This window comes from Gopherus flavomarginatus, chromosome 2 (assembly GCF_025201925.1).
Source record: "Gopherus flavomarginatus isolate rGopFla2 chromosome 2, rGopFla2.mat.asm, whole genome shotgun sequence".
NCBI classification, from domain to species: domain Eukaryota; kingdom Metazoa; phylum Chordata; order Testudines; family Testudinidae; genus Gopherus; species Gopherus flavomarginatus.
Genome location: NC_066618.1, coordinates 291,771,467 through 291,795,353, shown reverse-complemented (window position 1 = coordinate 291,795,353; position 23,887 = coordinate 291,771,467). Strand labels below are relative to the sequence as shown.

The 23,887-nt window shown below is 42.2% G+C and overlaps 1 protein-coding gene across 7 annotated transcripts in view; it reads left to right on the top strand.

Moving 5' to 3' along the window:
* Positions 1-23,887, top strand: part of TRAPPC9 (trafficking protein particle complex subunit 9) — an 840,301-nt gene that overhangs the window by 45,301 nt on the left and 771,113 nt on the right. For all 7 annotated transcript variants that reach the window (XM_050940629.1, XM_050940628.1, XM_050940630.1 and 4 more), the window contains exons 8-9: positions 3,002-3,218; positions 16,170-16,313. In XM_050940629.1, the coding sequence (XP_050796586.1) occupies positions 3,002-3,218; positions 16,170-16,313 (361 nt within the window). The remainder of the gene's footprint in view (positions 1-3,001; positions 3,219-16,169; positions 16,314-23,887) is intronic.

Here is a 23,887-nt window from a genome sequence, read left to right as displayed (position 1 = left end):
AGCATGACAAGATCCAGTGACTAAAAGTTGAAACTAGAAATTTAGACTAAGGCAATTTTTTTTTAAACAATGAGGATAATTAACCATTAGAACAATTTACCATGGCAAGTGGTGCAATCTCCATCACTTGAAGTCTTTTTTAAAATAAAGATGGATGTCTTACTAAAAGATATGCTCTAGTTCAACAAGAAGTTGTGGCATAAATCACTAGGTGAAATTCTTTGGCTTGTGTTGTGTAGGAGGTTAGACTAGATAGCAGTTTTTTCTGGCCTTAAAATATATGAAAAATAGATTAAATTGTAATTATTACTAAAGATAGATGTGTTAAATTGGAAGAGTGAGGCATTGTGGCTGTAGATTTTTGTCTCAAATGACAATGCCAAGCTCTACCAGCTCTCTTCTGCAGGTATTTGGAGCAATACACCTTGGCTCTGGATGGATTTTCCCTAGGCTTGAATCTTCTGTCATTGTATTGTTCTCCTCACTTTTGCTTTAACAATCTTCAGATTAGAAATAGGTGGCCTACCATATCCTTTATATGTTGCACAGATGGCTAGATGCATTATAATTCTTTTGTCTTCCTCTGATATCAGTTCCAATGAACAAGAGACACTGCCAGATGCATCTAAATATTGTTTTGAAAATTCATTTATAGCACCTGTGTTCTTGTCTAGTATCACACATGTTATGACTAGTTCTTGTCTCAAGTATCACACATGTTATGACTAGAATCTTCCTTTGAGGTTGTGGAAAAAGAGCTAAGTTGATATGAAAATTGTTATAAGATACTGTCTTAGGATAAATATTAAGCATAATTGTATGATGGGGTAAGTTACGGGACGAAGACCTCAAAGAACACCTGCCACTGGGTACATGGAGACATAGAAGCTTGGACTTCTGGACAAAAGCTCTACCCAGACTGCTTGTTTGGAACTTTAGGGGGTTTGAATTTGAAGCATTGGCACTTGGCTCTTGGAGAGAGGGAGAGATGGTTTGTTGGTTGGCTCATCTGAGAAGCACTGCTGGGCTCTAAACTTAGACTGCCCAAATTAGGTAGTGACAGATGTTTCTCATTGAACTCCTATACTCTTTGCCATTAGATAGTCTCAATCCTGGAGCAAGAGTTACTTAAACACTAGTTTTTTCCTTTGTATATTAGTGACTTTTTTGAGTGAAGTTGCAGTCATACCTTTAAAGTTATCAAACATACTTTTTTTATGATAGTTGTCAGTGATTTAAAGTTGTGTATTATGGGTTGTTTGCCCAGGCTATATATTGTGCAGTAGCTGTCAGCAGTGATACACAGCAAGAACTTTAAAAAGCAACAGAGAGTGTTGTGGCACCTTATAGACTAACAGACGTATTGGAGCATAAGCTTTCGTGGGTGAATACCCACTGCATCAGAACTTATTGCTTGTTACTAGGATATTACAGAACTGAAATATTCTCTAACAGCCTCTGACTTTTCCAGAACAAGATACTTTTTTCTCTATTTAACTTCAATGTTTGCTTTACAGTTAAACAAGAGAGAAATAGTGAGCTTAAAATGGATATCACACCGCTGCTTCACTTTGGTATAAACTAGAGAAAACTTATGTTTTGATCAAGTTTGTTCTTTCATACTATTTGATACCTATCAAGATTAAGCTTTTCACTGTCCGTTTCCTGACTCGAGTGGGCTTTTGTGCAGAAGCATGAGGATTAATATTTACATTGTACTTAGAAATTTGTAAAATCAAAGAAGGATTAAGCTGGGATGACTGTTGTCCTTTTTTCTGAATTCGTTAGTCTATTGAAAAAGGCTTGGAAATTTACAAGGTGGTAAAATCTGCAAGAAATGTGCATTCTTGATACTAGAGTTCCACATGCATGAATATAATTAGGGCTTCAGCTTTTTTTGGTTTATCAGTTTCATTTTTTGAAGTTTTTATTTTTAGCTATTTTTGATTTTTATGTAATGTCTAAATATTGGTGGCTTTCTAGGCATTCTTTGTCGTGTGAGTAATTTATATAATATACATTACAGTAGTATATATTGTAGTGAGTAATCTCTTTGTAATGTTCCTTAGTGTGCTTTAATATAATAATGATTTGTCCGCGTCTACACTAGATGCAATAAATCGATCCCTGATAGATCGATCCAGCAGGTAGCGTAGACGTACCCTGAGAAACATCATCCCACTGGAGACTTTGTCTTTCAGATGAAACTTAAAACAAACATCCTGTTACTTGTGGGCATTATTCCTGACATGCCAGTTGGATGGCTGCTGTTAACTGTATGGTTTATTCACTTCAGGGCTATCGTTTGCATTTTTTCCCAAAGCTAGGAGCATCAATCTTGATTTTTCTAGTCAAATTCTAATTTAGCCAATTACCTTCTCTCAAGCTAAAATTCCCTTTTTATTTCAACCAGATCAGGGTATTTTTCATTGTCATTAATTTCTTAGGGTTCCTTTGAAATGACAAAATGCTGTAAAAATTTCACTTATACATAATCTATTGAATTCTGAAGTGCAACTTACAATATCATCTTTTTAATATGATGTGCTTTTCATCCGTATGTCCCAAAGCTTTACAGAGGAGATGAGTATCATCTCCATTTTAAAGATGGGGAAACTGAGGCGCAGAGCGACAAATGACTTGCAAAGCCAGGAATAAAACTCACATCTCCTGAGTCCCAGTCCAGTGATGTAAACCGTAGGTCATATAAAGTGCAGATAATATAAAATGGGTTAGAAAATGCAGGTCCTAGTGTAAAGGCTTGGTAAAACTCAGGACACAGGCATTAGAGCAGATATAGAAACCTGCTAACAGGGCCAGGGCCAGGACCAGAGATTATTTGCTTGTTTGCTTATAATATGCAAGATCATTGGGGTCTATAATGCTGGCTCCTTCGTTGTCTTTGATATATTTTCTATGTATTTTTCAGTTGTTACATTTTTAACATTTTAGCATAGTAAAAAGTACTTGACTCTCTTTTCTCTTCTTTTTTACATTTCAGCTTTCTGAAGAAGAAAAAATCCAGCGTTACAGCATTCTCTCTGAATTGTATGAACGTATTGGATTTCACCGAAAGTCTGCGTTCTTCAAGCGTGTAGCAGCAATGCAGTGTGTGGCACCTACCATATCAGAGCCCGGTTGGCGAGCCTGCTACAAACTGCTTTTGGAGACACTTCCTGGATACAGTCTGTCTTTGGATCCGAAGGACTTCAGCAAAGGTAAGTTTCTGTGGCTCAGACTGCTGGTTTCTGCATTAGTGTAACTAAATTGCTTCAGAAACAACTCCTCCATCCACTTCAGTCTGATGCCAGCAATTCTAGAAAGAAGCATCTTTGTCTTTGCTAATACTGCTTCTGTTTGTTCAATAAATATGAAATTCTGATCATATCTAGGAATGTCAGTAGCCCATCAAACTATACTTAAATAAAATGTATTAGAAATGAGGAATTAGCAGAATAAATCTTGGAGTCACTTGCAATATTATTTGCAAACTCATGGATGACAGGAGAAGTCCTGAAAGACTGGAGAAGGGCTATTGTAATCATTAAAGAGAGGAAAAAGGAGGAACCAGGGAACTATAGACCAGTCAGCCTGTCCTCGATACATGGGAACTGCTAGAGCAATGTATAAAATGTTCAGTTTGCAAATACCTGGAGGATGAAGGAGTGATCACTAGCAATCAGCATGGCTTTTCTGAGAACAAATGCCAAACCAGCTTGATTTCCTTCTTTTAACAAGGTAACTGGTTTGATGTATGGGTGAATGCAGTGGACATGCTAAAATCCTGGTATATTATTAAGACTTTCGACAGTCCCACATGACATTCTCATAAGTAAGTTGGAGAAATGCTGGCTTGGTAGAACTACCATAAGTGGATACATAAACAGCCATAAACAAAGAGTAGGTATTAATGGAATGATGTTAGATGGGAAAGATCTCCGATGGGATTCCTTTATTAATGACCTGGATGTAGGAATAGAGAGCATTCTGATCAAATTTGCAGGTGACACAAAGCTAGGGAGGGTTTCAAACACTGTGCAGGATAAAGCTAAAATTCAAAGTGATCTTGATAAATTGGATCACTTGGCTATGTACAGGAAAATGAAATTCAAAAAAGAAAAATGTAAGCTGCTATGCTTTGGAAAGAAAGACCAAATGCACAAATACAGAATGGGGGAAAACTGGCTTGGCAAATAGCACCACTGAGAAGGATCTGTGAGCTATGGTGGATCACAACTTCAACATGAGTTAACAATGAGATACTGTTGCAAAAAATAGCAAATGCAGTTTTGGGTTGCATTAACGGAAGCATAGCATGCAAGTCATGGGAAAAGATAGTACCGCTCTACTTGGTGCTGGTTAGACCTCAGCCGGGGTACTGTGTCCAGTTTTGGTCACTGATGTATGGAAAGAGTCCAGAGGCGAGTGACAAAGATGACCGAAGTATGGAGTGCAAGCCGTATGAGCAAAGGCTGAAGGACTGGGTATGTTTAGTTTGGAAAAGAAGAGATTAAGTGGGACATGATAGTGGTCTTCAAATACTTGAAAGGCTGCCATAAAAAAGATAGAGAAAAATTGTTCTGTCTTGCCACAGAGGGCAGAGCAAGAAGCAATGTGTTCAAACTACAGCATAGCAGATTTAGATTAAATTGTCCATTCTCTAGGTTGTCCTTATTGCCTTTTTTATAGATTGACACTATATTTGGCCTTTTCCAGTCTTCTGGAATCTATCCCATCTTCCATGACTTTTCAAAGATAATTAATGGCTCAGATATCTCCTCAGTCAGCTCCTTCAGAATGGAATGCGGATTTTATGATTTTATGCTACTGATGAGGCTCATGTGCTGGATGTGACTGCTGTTCCACCAATTTTCAATTTCATCATCTCATATACTGGGTTTGTAGCTGCCATAGAAATAAAAACTTTGTTTCCAAGCACAGTCATTATTACGCAGCTATAATTTTATAGTTTATCTTAAAAATATTTTTTTACCTGTGTAAGTTTTACATTAGCCTGTTCATCATAGATCATTTGATTGTTTCAGATAAGTTGTTTTTGAAGGAGTTAAAATTTTTTCAATGTTATTTGAGCTGTTTTTATAAGCTGAATGACATGACATGATTATTAAATTGGCCTTTATACTTTTTGTAAACCTTTTTGTGTAACTTTTTCCCTATAAGGAAAATCCAACCAGCCGATTGGTTGGCTGTGTCTTTTAATAAATGCTTGATAATATGGGAGAATTTTCTTTCTTGTACAGTAGCATGTTTGTGTGGTACCTACTGTACAATGTAGCAAGAAGAGATATTTGTTCAAGTGTTCTCTGCATATTCCTACCCATAGAGTGCAACCTTAATAGCAGTGCCCATTAATGCGCAAGTGCACCTCCTTCTGCCCTCCCCTCCCAGTTTCTAAACATTCTCGGAGGCTTTAAAAGGGGTGCGGTACTCCAGCTGCCTCAGTTCCTTATCGATTGTTCACAGTAAGAACAGCTGGACTCGATCAGACCAATGGTCCATTTAGCACAGTATCCTATCTTTTGACAGTGGTCAATGCCAGTTGATGCAGAGGGAATGAACAGAACAGGCAATCATCAAGTGATCCATTCCCCTGTTGTCCACTGCAAGCTTCAGCTTAGGAATGCTCAGAGCATGGTGCTAGATCCCTGGCCAATGGCATTTGATACGTTAATGGAGGCTAGGTGCATCAAGTTCATTTTTGAACCCTGTAATAGTTTTGGCCTTCACAACAGCCACTAGCAAAGAGATCGAGAGACTGACTGTGCATTGGATGAAGTCATAGAATATTAGGGTTGGAAGAGACCTCTGGAGGTCATCTTGTTCAATCCCCTGCTCAGAATAGACCAACACCAACTAATCATCCCAACCAGTACTTCCTTTTGTTTGTTTTAAAAGTGCAGTCCAGGAAATTTCATTGGGTGATCCCTTGTACTTGTGTTATGTGAAGGAGTAAATAACGTTTCCTCGTTCATTTTCTCCACACCAGTCAAAATTTTATAGACCTCTATCAGATCCCCTTGGTCTAGGTCTTCCTGATTGGTGCTTTTTAGCTAGTTTTAGTATAAGCTTTTAGTATAGTTAGTGACTACATTAACACTACCTAAGAATTAGTCTTTTTTATGATTATATATGTTATTAGTTAACAAAGTTATAGTTAATCTGGCTCTTTAATTCTGAGAGGGCAGATCCAATGATCAATAAGCCACGATTTAGGAGCTGTCTATAGGTCTGCCTGGTTTCTGATGAGGATGTTAGTTACCTTAAGGCATCAAGGTGCTTCGTATGCTCTGTATTTACTCTGAGGACAAGAAAGGAGAGGTAGAACAAACTTCAGGCTCTATTTCAGGAGGCATTTAGCAGTCCCCTCCCACTCCCCTGCTCTGACCTTTTACAGGGATCCAAGAGTGTGCAGAGATTGGTTTTGGCCATGATTACCACTGGGGACAAAAAGCAAGAAAAATCTTTGCAGAAAGTACTAGTTATGGTTCCAGGCTCTAAAAAGTCTTAAGGTTGCAAGGAAGGATTTCAGACTATTGAATCCTAAAATCAGATACTTCTTGTTGGTGATGGCCTCTATAAGTGGAGCCAATCCATAGGTGAGACGGTCTTTGAATCTATGCACTCCCAGGCTGGCAGCAGAACCAGGGAACAAAAAGGACTATTACAGGAGCCAAGACCAAGAGGCATTCTGGGGACTTTTTGCATCTGATATCAAAGATGGTATCCACCCTCATCTTTGAGAAAAGATGTAATTACCTTCAATATCAAAACCCCCTTCAGGGTCATCAACAGAGAAGGGTAACCTTTATACCCTGTAGCAGAGGTAGACAAACCTCAGCATTGTCATTTTCTGGACCACACACGTTACCTCATATTTGGCATGAGGTCCCAGAATTGTATGCCAATTCCTGTTTTGCCTTTCCCAACTCCATTTGGAGATAGCCTATACCGTACTATTTTTACAGCTAGCAAGCTATAACCTTGGATTGGTGAGCTTGAGAGATAATATGCAGCAGATCTGCCATACAGTTTAAAACCCTTCCTCCTTCCAATCCCCTCTTCCTTTTCTTTTCTGGGATCTGTCTTTTATGAAACCTTGCTGAAATTCTAGGTGGTCTTCCTTATACCTGCTTGTATAAGGAAGACCAAATGGTTACAGAAGAAAGTGGTTTTACTGAAAGTACTATCTAATTCAGAAAAAGGTTGGAGATCTTCAACCCATATTGGAACTCAGGAAACTAAATTTGAAACTTTCTTATGAATGAGTTTCACATGTTTTGTCTCTGATAATCCCCTCCCTTTCCACATAGCACTGGTTTGCAGCTCTGAATTTGAAGGACACTTCTATTTCCACGTCTCCATCAGACCATTCCACTGTAAATGTGTCTATCTCTTATACTAGGAGACTGTGACCCTGGGATCCCTTGATGCCACAACAAGACAGAGCTCAATTCCAGGCTCTTACTGAAGAGGGTATGCTGGCACTTCTATCACAATTGAAGCAATAGACACATCTAACTGGATGTCAGTGCCCATTGTGATGTAGCCATGACTCTCAACACATTCTTTGTGATTGCCCAGGAAAGTCCAAAACACCGTGGAGGGCTTGACCTTTGATGTAGCCCACTGCAACTGTAAAAAGATAGATGAATCTTTACTTATTTGTAAAGTACTTATTTGACTCCCTGGGAATATGTACGTCTGCCCCAAAAAGGAAGTATTGCAGCCAGCCTTCCAAATATAGACTGCCAATTCAACAGTTTATCACAAGTGGTCTGCAGATGACCTTCGTAAGAAGACTACAGAAGTCTCGTTTCCCTGCACCTCCCACATCTACATCAAGAAAATATATTTTACGGGAGTTTGAGAGCTACAAAAATTTAATGATACCACAACTATCTGATCTGCGTGTATCCTTTGGGGGCCGTTGAGTACACTGTTCCCACAACAGGAGTGCTGACATAATGGATAAGTGGGTATTATTCAATCCGGCTAAGTGGTTGAGTTTCCGTCCTTCCTTCCTACAAAAACCCTCATTCCTGTCCCTCTTCAGGGATCATTCTCTCAAGGGGATTCTCAGGTAGGAAGTGGAATCCCTCCTCCAGCAAAGGAAAAGGTTGTTACTCTATGTGCTTCCTAGTCCCCAAAAAGAAGGGAGGGTGGAGACCTGTCCTTCATCTCTGCAATCTCAACCACTTTATTTGGAAGCTGAAATTTTGCATGGTCATTCTGGCATCAATAATCCCATCCCTGGAAAAATACATTTTGGTTTACAGCTGTTGATATGAAGGAAACTTGCCTTCACTTGGATATTCATTGGTCCCACAGACATTTTCTCAGATTCATAGTGGATCCTGGCCATTTCCAATACAGAGTCCTCCCATTCAGCTTTGTCACTGCCCCCAGGGTCTTTACCAGGGTCTTTTTGGTAATAGCAGCTCATGATGAAACTGTTGCCTCTCAATCTTCCTCATCTCAGTTTATTGGCTTCTCATTGCCAGGATATGTCAAGGAGCCTGTGAGTTGACCTGAATAATGCTACATTCCCTAGAAGTCAATAGGGAAGAATGTAGTTGGAAAGCCTATCCTCTCCCTGATGCAAACTGTAGACTTCCTAGGGACCACCCTAGATTCAGTCACAGAGAGAGCTTATCTACCAAGGAACAGGCTTCTGATAGTGAGCTACCTGACTGATCAAGTTATGCACAACTCCCAAACTCCAGTCAGAACTTGTCTTTTTCCCTCCTAAGTTGCCTGTCGGCATACTTCAGTGTATTCACCAACCAAACACACCATGAATACCTTCCAGAGTAATGTCTTCTCTAACGTGGTGGAAAGATCCCCATCAGCTATGTGTGGTCATCCCCTTCCCACCCTCCTTGCCAGACAAGATGATCATTATTGATTCCTCTTTTATACTGTGGAACCCACATGGACAGCCATATGGACCAGGGCACTTGGACTCTCTGAGAGGCCAGGTTTCACACAAACTTTTTGAAACTTCAGGCAGAAGCTTCCTAGTTTTTTCTGCAATTTACTCGATCCAGCCATGTCCTTGTAATGTCAAACAATATGACAGCCTTCTTCTACATTAACAAACAGTGAGGGGCAAGATCCATCCTCTGTGTAGAAGCGGTTGCCATAAGGAATTTGTGCATCAGGCATCAAATCACGTGGGCAGCAGGTCACTTTCAGATAGTGTTGGTGGGCATCCTCAGCAGGCATTTCACCACTGATCATGAGTGGAAATTGCACCATTCAGTAGTGAACAACATCTTTGGTCAGTGGAGGACTCCCCATGTGGAATCTGTTCACCTCTCAGATGAACAGGAAATGCTACATACGCTTTTCCTCAAGAGCTCTAGAACTATACTCTCAGGCCTGGTCTACTCTACGCGTTTATACTGAATTTAGCAGCATTAAACCGATTTAACCCTGCACCCGTCCACACAACGAAGCCCTTTATATCGATATAAAGGGCTCTTAAAACCGATTTCTGTACTTCTCCCCGACAAGGGGAGTAGCGCTGAAATCGGTATTGCCATGTCGGATTAAGGTTAGTGTGGCCGCAATTTGATGGTATTGGCCTCCAGGTGGTATCCCACAGTGCACCATTGTGACCGCTCTGAAAAGCGATCTGAACTCAGATGCACTAGCCAGGTAGACAGGAAAAGCCCTGTGAACTTTTGAATTTCGTTTCCTGTTTGCCCAGCTTGGAGCGCTGATCAGCATGGGTGGCCATGCAGTCCCAAATCCAAAAAGAGCTCCAGCATGGACTGTACGGGAGATACTGGATCTGATCGCTGTATGGCAGACAAATCTGTTCTATCAGAGCTCCGTTCCAGAAGACAAAATGCCAAAGCATTTGAAAAAATCTCCAGGCTATGATAGATAGAGGCCACGGCAGGGACTCAACACAGTGCTGTGTGACAAGCGTAATGGAAAGCCAAAGAATCAAATGGACGCTCATGGAGGGAGGGAGGGGTTACTGAGGACTCGAGCTATCCCACAGTTCCTGCAGTCTCCGAAAAGCATTGGCATTCTTGGCTGAGCTTCCAATGCCTGAAGGGTCAAAAGCATTGTCGCCAGTGGTTCAGGGTATGTTGTCAATTTACACCCCCTCCAAAGAAAAGGTGGAAAAATCTTATCTCACCTCTTTTCAATGTCACCATATGTCTACTGCATGCTGCTGGTAGACGGGGTGCTGCAGCGCTAAACAGCAGCATCCTCCCCCCTCCCCGGTGGGAGACGGTACGGTACAATATGACATCGTCATCCTGTGAATGCTCCTGGCTGGCCTCGGTGAGGTCGTCCGGGGGCTCCTGGGCAAAAATGGGAATGACTCCCGGTCATTCCCTTCTTTAAACTTTGTGTCCTGGAGATTCAGTCGTGGTAGATGGTGCAATAGGACTGGTAACCGTCCTCATCATAGCAGCTGGAGGCTGAGCTCCTCTTCTTCCCCCACACCCGCTCATTTCATGTCTAATGTAGATTCTGGACTATCATAGCAGCAGGAGGCTGTTCTCATAGACTCATAGACTCATAGGTCAGAAGGGACCAATCTGATCATCTAGTCTGACCTCCTGCACAAGGCAGGCCACAGAACCCCACCCATCCAATTTTATAACAACCCCTATCCCAGGAAAATCCTCAAAAATGGTTTGAAGACCTCAAGCTGCAGAGAAACCAACAGCAAGCGACCCGTGCCCCACGCTGCAGGGGAAGGCGAAAAACCTCCAGGGCCCCTGCCAATCCGCCCTGGAGGAAAATTCCTTCCCGACCCCAAATATGGCGATCAGCTAAACCCTGAGCATGTGGGCCAGAGTCACCAGCTAGCACCCAAGAAGGAATTCTCTGCAGCAACTCAGTACCCATCGCATCCAACATCTCCCCGCAGACCATTGAGCAGACCTGTCTGGTGGTAATTCAAGATCAATTGCCCAAATTAACGATCCTATCATAACATCCCCTCCATATACTTATCAAGCTTTGTCTTAAAGCCAGGAAAGTCTTTTGCCCCTACTACTTCCCTCGGAAGGCTATTCCAGAACTTCACTCCCCTAATGGTCAGAAACCTTCGTCTAATTTCAAGTCTAAACTTCCTAATATCCAGTTTATACCCATTTGTCCTCGTGTCTACATTAGTACTAAACTTGAATAATTCCTCTCCCTCCCTAACGTTAACCCCCTTGATATATTTATATAGAGCGAGCATATCCCCCCTCAGCCTTCTTTTGGCCAGGCTAAACAAGCCAAGCTCTTTGAGTCTCCTTTCATAAGGCAGTTTTTCCATTCCTTGGATCATCCTTGTAGCCCGTCTCTGAACCTGTTCCAGTTTGAATTCATCCTTCTTGAACATGGGACACCAGAACTGCACACAGTATTCCAGATGGGGTCTCACCAACGCCTTATATAACGGTACTAACACATCCTTATCCTTGCAGGAAATACCCTGCCTGATGCATCCCAAAATCGCATTTGCTTTTTTAACAGCCGTATCACATTGGCGACTCATAGTCATCCTGCTATCAACCAGTACCCCAAGGTCCTTCTCCTCCTCCGTCGCTTCCAACTGATGCGCCCCCAACGTATATCCAAAATTCTTATTAATTCCTAAATGCATGCCCTTGCACTTTTCACTATTGTATTTCATCCTATTTCTATTACTCCAGTTTACAAGGTGGTTCAGATCTTCCTGAATAGTATCCCTGTCCTTCTCCGTGTTAGCAATACCCCCCAGCTTCGTGTCATCCGCAAACTTTATTAGCACATTCCCGCTCTTTGTGCCAAGGTCAGTAATAAAAAGGTTAAATAAGATCGGTCCCAAAACCGATCCTTGAGGGACTCCACTGGTGACCTCCTTCCAGCCCGACAGTTCACCTTTCAATACGACCCTCTGGAGTCTCCCCTTTAACCAGTTCCTTATCCACCTTACAACTTTCATATTCACTCCCAGCTTTTCCAATTTAACTAACAGCTCCCCGTGCGGAACCGTGTCGAACGCCTTACTGAAATCTAGGTAAATTATATCTACTGCATTTCCTTTATCTAAGTAATCCGTCACCTTCTCAAAGAAGGAGATCAGATTGGTTTGGCACGATCTACCTTTAGTAAATCCGTGTTGCAATTCGTCACAATTACCATTGACCTCTATGTCCTTAACTACTTTCTCCCTTAAAATTTTTTCCAAGACCTTACATACTACAGACATCAAGCTAACAGGCCTATAATTACCCGGATCACTCTTATTCCCTTTCTTAAAAATAGGAACTACATTAGCAATCCTCCAGTCATATGGCACAACCCCCGAGTTTATCGATTGCTTAAAAATTTTCGCTAACGGGCTCGCAATTTCACACGCCAGTTCCTTTAATATCCTGGGATGGAGATTGTCCGGGCCCTCCGACTTTGTCCCATCGAGCTGTTCAAGTACGGCCTCTACCTCAGTTGCGGTAATATCCACTTCCATATCCACATTCCCGTTTATCATCCCTCCATCATCGCAAGGTTCCTCACTAGTCTTATTAAAAACCGAGGCAAAGTACTTGTTTAGATGTTGAGCCATGCCTAGGTTATCCTTAACCTCCATTCCATCCTCAGTGTATAGCGGCCCCACTTCTTCTTTCTTTGTTTTCTTCTTATTTATGTGGCTGTAGAACCTTTTACTATTGGTTTTGATTCCCTTTGCAAGTTCCAGTTCAATGTGGCTTTTAGCCTTCCTCACTTTATCCCTACATGTTCTGACCTCAGCAAGGTAGCTTTCTTTACTGATCCTGCCTTCCTTCCACTCCCTGTAAGCTTTCTACTTTTGTCTAATCCCCTCTCTGAGTTGCTTGCTCATCCAGTTTGGCCTACAACTCCTGCCCATGGTTTTTTTCCCCTTTCTTGGGATACAGGCTTCCGACAGTCTCCGCAGCTGCGACTTAAAGTAATTTCAGGCCTCCTCCACATTTAAATCCACTAATTCCTCCGTCCAATCCACTTCCCTAACTAATTTCCTTAACTCTTTAAAATTAGCCCTCGAGAAGTCAAAAACCCTAATCCCAGATCTACATTTGTTTATCCTTCCATCTAGTTTGAACTGAATCAGCTCATGATCACTCGAACCAAGGTTGTCCCCTACCACCATTTCTTCTATGAGGTCCTCACTGCTCACCAGCACCAAATCTAAAATGGCATCCCCTCTTGTAGGTGCTTCAACTACTTGATGAAGAAATCCATCCGCTATCACATCCAGATGCTCTCCTCTTCCCCCCACCTTTTAATGAGTAATGGAGATGTCTGCCTGGAATATCATAGCAGCTGGAGGCGCATTTTATCTCACTAAAAAGTCAGTGTTTCTTATTCCTGCATTCTTCAATACTTCATCACACAAATGGGGGGATAACTGCCACGGTTGCCCAGGAGAGGTGTGGGAGGAGAGAAGCAACAGGTGGGGTTGTTGCAGGGGCACCCCCTAGAATGGCATGCAGCTCATCATTTCTGCAGGATATCTGGGGCTCTGACCTGGAGCTGCTGTGCTCTCTGGTTCTCTAGTAGACTTGCCTCATATTCTAGGCAGGACTGACTCTATTTTTAGACAAAACATAAAGAAGGGAATGACCTGGGAAGTCATTCCCATTTTTGTCCATACGCCCCCGGCCGACCTTGGCGAGGCCAGCCAGGAGCACCCATGACATCAGCAGACGGTACAATATGACTGGTAACCATCATTGCCAATTTCCAAAGCAGCAGATGGTGCAATAGGGCTGGTAACTGTCTCTGCTCCCTTGCAAAGACAAATGAATGCTGCTGTGTAGCACTGCAGTACCGCATCTGTCAGCAGCATCCAGTACACAAACGGTGACAGTGAAAAAAGGCAAAACAGGCTCCATGGTTACCATGCTATGGCATCTGCCAGGACAATCCAGAGAAAAAGGGCGCGAAATGATTGTCTGCCGTTGTTTTCACGGAGGAAGGATTGAGTGACGACATTTACCCAGAATCACCTGCGACACTGTTTTTGCTCCATCATGCATTTGATCTCAACCCAGAATTCCAATGGGTGGGGGAGACTGCGGGAACTATGGGATAGCTACCCACAGGGCAACGCTCCGGAAATCACTAGCCTTGGTACATGGACGCACATCACTGAATTAATGTGCTTAGTGTGGCCACGTGCACTCGACTTTATACAATCTGTTTTACAAAACCAGTTTATGTAAAATCAGAATAATCCCATAGTGTAGACATACCCCTAGGATGGTGGTCTCCTTCTCCCCGGGAGAGAGCAGCTGAGCTGTGCTTTTCCTTCCTTACTGCTCCTATTTTAGGTCTTTTTGGAAAATTTGTCAGGACAAGACATGTCATTCTTATTGTCCTCAGTTGGCCCAGACAGTTTTGGTTCCTGAATCTCCTACAAATATCAACTTATTCTCCAATAAGCATCCAGTCCTTTCCTGATTTCTTGAGAAGGGGGTTTGGATGGTTGATCCTGCCTAAGTGCTTCATCTCATGTTTTGGTTTTTGGATGGGCATCAACACTGGAACTTTCCTGCTCTGAAGCTGTACAAACCATCTTTAATAGCAGAAAAATAATGCTGTTTAGCCAAGTGGAAGCATTTTTCCATTTGTGCACAGCAGAAACGCATCTTCTGAGTCAGCAGATTTTCCCTTTATTTTGGACTGTCTTTTCTCTCAGAATGTTTGGGCTTTTTCTCAGTTCTATATAAGTCCACCTGGCACCAATCATGTGCTGTCCACCATCAGATGGTTATTCAATTTTCACTTCTGCATTGACCAATATTTGAAGGGCCACATTAGAACCTTCCCACTAGTAAGGAAACCTACTCCTCACTGGCACTTAAAATTTGTACTTCCATCACTCATTAAGACTCCCTTTGAACTATTGCCATATGTTCCATGTCTCATTTTTCACTTAAAGTTGCATTTCTTGTGGGCCATCACCTCAGCCAGGAGGGTAGGTGACCTGGTACCCTGATGACAGATCCGGAATACTCCGACTCTGACTACATGTGAACTTTACCCCAAAAGTAGTTTTCGAGTTTCATTAAACCAGATAATCCACTTTTTTTCCCCAAAACTTGATACATCTAGGAGGAGGGGAGACTACATTCCCGCCTTCAACCTGCAAAGGACACAACCAACCAGAAAACTAGCAGATTTTTTTGCTATAGCAGAATGAGTGTGAGGTCAAGCTGTGCCCTCTGAGGGGATCTCTAAATGGACCTCAGGTTGTATCCTGCTCCGCTACCACTTGTTGCATCTTTCTTTCCTTCATTGGGTGAGGGCTCATTTTACAAGAGCACAAGCAACTTCAGTGGAAGTACTTTTACTTGACATTTACAGGGCAAGTACATGAAGTTCCATCCACTTATTTTGAGAGATGGTTTGCTCTAGTGCAGAATTTCTCTGCTGACAACTTTTGGTACCGTGATCCTCCAAATGAGTCTGCTGTCTGCATCCTTGCACCTTCCTTCTACTTGAGTACTGCTCATCATTCATCCATAGTGGAATACATATAGGGACCAGCACTTGCAGAAGAAGAGGAAGTTCCTTACCTTTTGGTAACTGGAGAGTCTTTGAGGTATGTGGTGGCTATCTGTATTCCACTATCCATCCTCCTTCCCCTCTGCTTTGAATCTTTATTAGATGTGTGGTAGAGAAGGAACTGGAGAGGCCGTTCGTTTGCTCTGCCCTTTATGCCCTCAGTTGGAAAAAGAAGGGAGGGCAAAGGCACGTGCACAGACCAACAACACTACTTGCAAGAATTCTCCAACTCTAGTCACATGAGCGGATGTGCACACTCACAGTGGAATACAGATAGGAACTACACATCTTGAAGAACCTCCAGTTATTACAAGATAGGTAACTTCCTCTTCCACTACACACTAAATTTATCTTTGCAATTTGGAAGAGGATATGAAATGAAATTTTAATTTTTTTAATGTTTTATATGTAGAAAGAGAAATAAAACCACACCCCACCATTATCTCTAGTGTTTTTTTCAAGTTAAAATCTTCAGCTTTTATATAAACACCAATATATTGCTTATTTCGGATCTGTAGAAGAACCAAATGCAATTATATTTTTAAGCTACTTAAGGTTTTATTAAAAATGTAACAAGTGATTTCCTGTTTATTTTATAGGAACTCATAAAGGATGGGCTGCAGTGCAAATGCGTTTGCTTCATGAGTTAGTGTATGCTTCAAGAAGAATGGGAAACCCTGCTCTTTCTGTCCGACACTTGTCCTTCCTTCTCCAAACCATGTTGGATTTTCTCTCTGATCAAGGTAGGATTTTTTTATCGGTAAATTACTTTTTTCTGTATGATAGTGAAGATGTGATGTGATATTAATGCTTTGAAATGTACTTAAATTAATACGTTCTAGGGGTGTCATCTTAAAGGGGATTGAGTAAAAACTTTGTCCCAGGTGCACAGAAGAAACACGAGGTGCAGTGGATGTGTTGCTAATTAGGCCGTAACTTTATATGCTTAACATATCTGGGAATATTCATCAATAAATTATACAGTACAGGTCATCATTTCTTCCTTAATTTGTTTTCACCTACTTGGGAGGGCTGCTGTGAGCCTGTCCTACCCTGGTCCCAGTCCATTATTGAGACCTTGCTCCTCTTTCCTTATATTAGGTTTCAGGGTGGGCTAAAAAAGGGATGTGATCATCCCACTGTACCAGGTGATAGGAGATTCAATCCCCTTTTCCTAGCTTCCTTATGGGATGCCTTCGACTTAATCCATTTCCAACTCCTGTTAATCGGGAAATTGTGTCCCTTTTTCATCAATTACCTGTACTGGACAAAGGGAGAGATCAGGAATTAGTTTTGCTTCATTCCCTCAACCCCTGTTTGAGTTCCTGGATAGTTAATAGTTCCTTTCCTAATGTCAGCTAAAACTTTATCTACTCTCTGGTTGAAGAGGTGTATCCCATTGTCCCTGGATAACTCTGGTACCAGGTTTTATTTTATTTTATTTTTTTAATTTTGCGTGCAATCCACCAAATTCACCAATCCTCTGAATTTCAGATGTTTGACACATCATCTGGCCTTGTCAACCCATGGAGGCCTGGCAGCAACCCAGCATTCCCTCTACTACAGCATTTCACAGTTGCTTCCAGGAAAAGGTCCTCCTAGATCTGATTTAAATCTCTGTGCCCTTATGATTAAATAAACGCAATAACGAAATCGAAATAGTTTTTACTCCAGATATACTATAATAATTTCTAGTGGCTTCTTTCTGACTGCCAGAGTATAAAAAGGGCATCAGCTGGTCCCAGAACATGCACCTTTTGCCACGCCAACTCAAATTCACCTAGTTACTAAGAACCAGCTGTGAATCTCTGGGAAACTGGCTGCTTGGATATTTTGGCTCAAAGCCGGCAGGCTCAAACATTGACTATGACTAAGACTACGTTTATATCATGGAGGTCATGGAAGCATGGAATTTGTGACTTCCAGAGACCTCTGTGACATTCCTTGCTTCAGCCCCAGGGACTTCTGGACTCTGGAGCAAGCAGCCACTGGGGCCCTGGCAGGGTCCCAGCTACTAGTGACAGTCTCCTGAGGGGGCCCTCCTTAGGGTTTCAGTGACAGGCGACAGCCTTGTGAGAGGATGGGAAGTGGGCCGTCTAGGGCAAGTGGCTCGGGGTGTTCTGTTTTCTCTTTAAGAAATATATGGTCATCCTGCAGTTCCCAGCTGCTGTGAGTGGAGGGGGGGCCCCCCTGAAGCTTCCAGCTGTGGCAGGCAGAGGGGGAACTCCCAGCTACCACAGTGGTGGGGGAAACTATGAAGCTGCAGCAGCAAAAGTCACAGACAAGTCACTGCTTCCGTGAATTTTTGTTTATTTTACTAAACATACCCATGACAAAATCTTAGCGTTAACTGCGACCTGGTATTTTGCTCTCCGTAGAGCACTCCTCTGTTCAAGGTGACTCAGGGCTGCCTCACTACTGAGATCCAGCAATGAGCTTCCAAGGGGAACTGGCCACTCTACCTGTTGGCCAGATGCACAATATTTTGCTTGCATGGTCAGTCACCAACTCCTGTGACCGATTCACGTGATCCTGAAGGAAGGGATAAACATGAAGAGTTTAGCGCATACCTCTGAATTATCCTTCCCAACAAGGGCTTCCTTGTATGTATTTGGATGCCACCACTGATAAGAATAACTGTTGGACTTGTATTCTAAGCTGTTCTGTGGATGTAACAAATGCAGTCTTGAATTAATGGGATGCCATTTCACCAGGGGAATCCAAACAATACATGCTCTTTGACATGGCCATGAACTGAAGTTTCCTTTCATGAGGTAACTCCCTCCCCTGTGAAGAGAGTGGCACCTACAATAAGCAAGTCTGTACTACTTTGGGCAAATCCTATCCTCCCCCATGCTTTTGTAGTATTATGACTCACCTGGATGTCCCTTATGTGATTTTTTTTGAGAGTCCGGGTGTCAGATGTGTTAGCTCTCTCTTGCAGATCCCTCAATTCCAAAGTCTCATCTAAATCCTTTCCTTGCTAGAGAACTAAATTCTTCCACATCCCCAATGCATAGAACGTTCACAGTGCTAGTTGCTTTGCATTAAGACAAAATTGTCAATTAAGAACCAACCTTCCAGAGATCTAGAAGCACCAGAATGGCCTCCACACTGGCACTAACTCTCAAATTCTGCTGATCCCATATTCTGAGTGACTTGAAGAAGTGGCCGTTATCAACATGGACCGCTGCTTGAATTGCCACTCTCATGCCTGACTTAATTCTTGCAAGTAGTCACTGCCACTGGGATGGGAAAAATCTCTTGTAGGGTTTATGTTCCCATCCCTTGACAACATTCAGCTGGACTCTGGTATCTCATGCTCCCCTTCAAGAAAATACTGTTGCACTGACTAAGGAATTGCCCAAGCCAATGAAAAACCTCCATCTCTTAATTTTCCATCAGTATATATTGTCTCGTTTTGATTAGGGAGGCAGCTGACTGTCAAGTGTAAAATACCCCTTCCAAGGCCACTGCCTGGGTTATGAAATGGAAGGTGTCTACGATTTGTAGTTCATGAAAAGTAATCTTCCTGGATGCCCTGGTCCTCCCAGCAAATGTATGCAATTCTTCCAGTTTATTAACAGTGAATAGAGATACCTGCCTGTATCTAAGTAAGGGCTACACTCACAGCTCTCTAGTGGAAAAATTTTAGGTAGCCTCCCGGCCCTGCTCACTTTGTTGGAAGCACTCATACTAGCTGCCACACTGCATTGCCCCACAATCGCACATTCTCTCTCTCTGCTGTAGGAAGAGAGCCTAGCCAGCCACCCTGCCCCTAAAGGAATCACTCTGCTGATTAGTGATTGATGAGAGACTTCCTTTTGGTTGCCTGGTGTATAAATATAATTCTCTTCCACTCACCAGTGTTCATGGTGGCTCAGTGCACCCACTTGGCCTGTCCTCCCTCTCTTTTTCTCTCATATATCCCAAGTGCAGTAGGGCACCTGAAAGGAGCCCCATTCCCTTTATTTTGGGACAGCTAGGCAAAGACCCACCATATTCAGTTATGGTGAGCATATGTGAGGGGGGAAAAACAAGAATAAGTAATTTTGTTTTCTTCTGAAATAAAATATTTTTTTAATAGAGATTAAGGAATACAGGTGAAGAACAATAGTTGATTGAAAACTCTCAGATGAACTCTTAACATATTAGAAGGGTGAAATTGCACAAGCAAAAGAGAACTGAAATTAACATAATAAACAAGCTGTTGTACCATTTCTTAGCTTCTGTTTTGTATTCTACACTTCATGTGTAACATTACAATGAAATATCTTAAAACATTTTCCATATGCAAATAGGATTGACTGCCTTATGCTACGGTGTTTTCTTTGTACAAGTTATGCATAGACACAAACATAAAGGGATTGATTTATGAGGGAGGATTAAAAAGTCATTTGTGTTGCTCAAACCATTACTAAGGCTGTTTTTAGCTGTATGCAAGTCTTAATAGTGGGAGGTGGTATTTGAGATGACGTGACTGCAACTGAGTAATAGATGCAGTTAAGAAAACATGTACTCCTAGACTGAATATATTGGGAACACCTGTTGACAAGCACAGTCTAATAGTTTGAATAGCCTTCTAAGGCAATGGGGCAGTGATGCCATCATTAAGTTTGACACATCAATCCTTAAGCAGCTGCACATAATAGAATCACAACGCAACAAGATTTAACTAAGAACTACTTATACTTGCTGGAAGTATTGGAAGTTGGATGCACTTAACTGAATTTCCTCCCTTTTTCTGTCTGTATTTCAAATTACATTTCAGTGAAGTTTGTTTGCTGGGTTGGTTCCAGGATATTAGACGCAAGATGGGTGAGGAAGTATCTTTTATTGGATAGACTTTTGTTGATGAAAGAGACAAACTTTCAAGCTACCCAGAGCTGCTCTTTTTAGGCTTGTCTTTTTCATCAACAAAAGTTGGTCCAGTGAAAGGTTGATCTCACCCACCTTGTCTCTGATGGAGTTGTTGGTCCATTTGTCATTAAACAGTAGTTAGAACATCAGCGATTGCTAGTGTTGTCAGCACGTTTGTCAGTTGTAGAATTAATCGGATTTAACATTGGTAGGATTTTTTGGAGGGGAAAATATAAACAAGGCCCAAGAGGAAAACAAAAGATGACAATTACTGTTACTCTCCTCTTGCCAGGTATTTGGTTTTTTGATGAAAAAAATCTTTGAAATAAATTTATTTATTGCCTTAAGTAACAACACAGGACCCCATGATGAAAGTGTTTTTATTTAAATAACACACCTATTTTCAAAGGCAAGTTCTTTGCTCCCCATAAACTAAATTTGTTTTTTTTTCCTTTTTTGACATTGTTGCTTCTGTGTTGGAGATGTAGGAGAACTAGGGGAACTGAATGAAATAATTACACATGAAGAATTGTTTTAAGAATGACTTTCTTTGGCAGCTCTCCAGCAAAGAGAGCAGCTCCTTCTCTCCAAATGGAGTCACTCTGTTTAGTGGTTTGAAAAAGTCATATAGAAGGGATAGCAAATAAAGACACTATTTATATGCCCAACAGACAAATTTTCTCTTGAACTCTTAGGTAAATCTTGATATGCTGTTTTAATGATAAATTTATTTAAACACAGTAGAGAAATATAGGCTAGTTCACTTATATATGCAATTAAAAAAACAAATAACATCTGTAAATCATTTTTTTTTTCATGTCACTGTTCATCCTTTGACAAGTAATTGTATATGGACTGAATAGAGCAGTTAACTCCCAGCATGTCTGCCAACAGTGGTTTTTCTTGGGTTCATTTTGTCTTTATAGCAAATTACTTTATATCTGAAGCACCAAACACAGAGGTGGAAAAAATGAACATAAGGGGAGTTGTGAAGCACAAAACCCAGAAAAGTTCATATTAAAATATTCTCAAAAATATTTTTATTTTTTAAACAAGGGATTGTCTCCTCTATTTAGTGCTTCATAATAGTATTTTAGTCCCAGATTTTTAATAGAATTTAGGCATGTAACTTTTGTTGATTTCAATGGGAATTAAGTGGCTAAATACCTTTAAAATTTGGCTCCTAATATATCTCAGACATTAATTAATTCATCCTTACAGCATCTCTGTTTTAAAAACAGAAAGCAAGCCTCTACAAGCAGCTCCTGTCTTAGATCTGATAAACTCACTACACCTATTACACTACTTTCATGGTGTTTATCCAGGAACAGTAGCGTGTGAGGGCTCTACTGAAAACTTGTAACATCTTGCTACTCATAGTAATTGTCAGATGTGTATATGGGTAATATTTATGGAATAATGTAACTATATAGAAAAGTATGCCTTACGGTCTTGGACTAAGTTTGTCACCAAGGAATCATATTCCTTGGTGATGGCCTATTCAAGTGGGAGTGATGTAATGAAATTGTCTACCTTAGCCCCACCCCAGAAAAGTCCATGGAAAACTGTCAAAGATAACTTCAAAAAATTGAAATCACTTTGAGGTAAAAAGGAAGATTGTGATACACATGGGGTCACCTTGTTTGCAAATAAAGGCAAAAGACTGATTCAGTATATTACAGAGTGGAGAAACACTCTGCCTCCATTCACTGAGGAGACATCTTGTTGAGTTGGGGTGTTTGATGAAAGATTGGTTCTTGGTTCCTGTCAAGCCATACAGTTCTACAACACACTGGACTTTGAGGGGGGAAAACCTACTTTATTAGACAGAAAAAGTAACTATTAGTATAGGGCAGGGGTGGGAAAACTATAGCCTGTGGGCCACATCCGGCCCACCAGCTGTTTTAAACCGGCCCTCAAGCTCCCGCTGGGGAGTGGGTTCTGGGGCTTGCCCTGCTCTGATGCTCCAGTCGGGGAGCAGGGTTTGGGGTTGCTCCGTGGGGCTCCTGGAAGCAGCAGCCTGTCCCTGCACAGGGGCAGCAAGGGGCTCCAATCTGCATGCTGCCCTAGCAGCTCCCATTGGCTAGGAACTGCGGCCAGTGGGTGCTGCAGAGGCGGCGCCTGTGACAGGGCAGCACACAATAGAACTTGCCCGGCTGTGCCTCCTAAGTAGGAACCGGAGGGGGGACAGGTGGCGGCTGCTGCTGCTGCTGCTTCTGGGAGCTGCTTAAGGCAAGTGTCGCCCACAGCCTGTACCTCTGAGCCACCTCCCCTATCCTTACCCCCTTCCCCAGCCCTGATCCCCCTCCCACCCTCAGAACTCTTTGGTCCCAGACAGGAGCGCCCTACTGCACCTCAAAACTCTAATCCCCAGCCCAGAGCCTGCACCCCCATCTGGAGCCCTCATCCTCCAAAAAGTTTGCCCATTCCTGGTGTAGGGCCTAGTTTATGTGGAATTGTTTTGTGTTGTAACTATTTGTTTCCATCACTCTTATTTCTATTGGAATCTCCTAGTCTCTTTCTTATTTAGAAAAGTTTATTTAAGTGCTGTGCATTATACAGGAGCAGTGATAGAAGGTAAAAGTGGTAAACTGGAGTACACTACTCCTTTGGAAGCAGAGGATCTGGGATTTCTGTGAAGAGCCAGTGTGGACATTACAGGAGAACCCTTAAAGAGGAATCTGGGACTGGAGTGCACCTCTTCTTAAACTGCAAGACAAAGACAGGGTTGGCATAGCCTGGAGGAGCATGTTTGAATGGATGAAAGTCTGGTGGTGTTAGGGAGCTAACACCCAGCTGCCACAGGCAAGACACTCCCTTTTGTCGGAAGTGACCGTGTAACATAGTGACCCTCAGTTCTGGGTACCACAAGAACGGTGTCACATGCCTTACTTAGGCCTGGTCTACACTACATGGTGAGGTTGACACAAGACAGCTTATGTCAACCTAGCTGTGGACACTTCCCTTAAATTTGGCTCCCTGACATAAGTGCCTCTCTATGCTGAAAAACCACCTCCCCAATGGTGTAGAGTCACAATTGATAAAATTAGGTGAGCGCAATGTCAGTGTAGACATTGCATTGCTCATATTGACTGGTACCGGCCTTCAGTATCTGTCCCACACTGTTCCATGTTGACAGTGCAACAGTGACAGAACAAGGAGTAATGGTCTCAAGTTGCAGTGGTGGAGGTTTAGGTTGGATATTAGGAACAACTTTTTCACTAGGGGGGGTGGTGAAGCACTGGAATGGGTTTCCTAGGGAAGTGGTGGAATCTCCATCCTTAGAGGTTTTTAAGGTCAGGCTTGCCAAAGCCTTGGCTGGGATGATTTAGTTGGGGATTGGTCCTGCTTTGAGCAGGGGGTTGGACTAGATGACCTCCTGAGGTCCCTTCCAACCCTGATAGTCTATTAATACAAGCACTTGTGATGAGGATGCACACTGCTGACACAAGGAAAC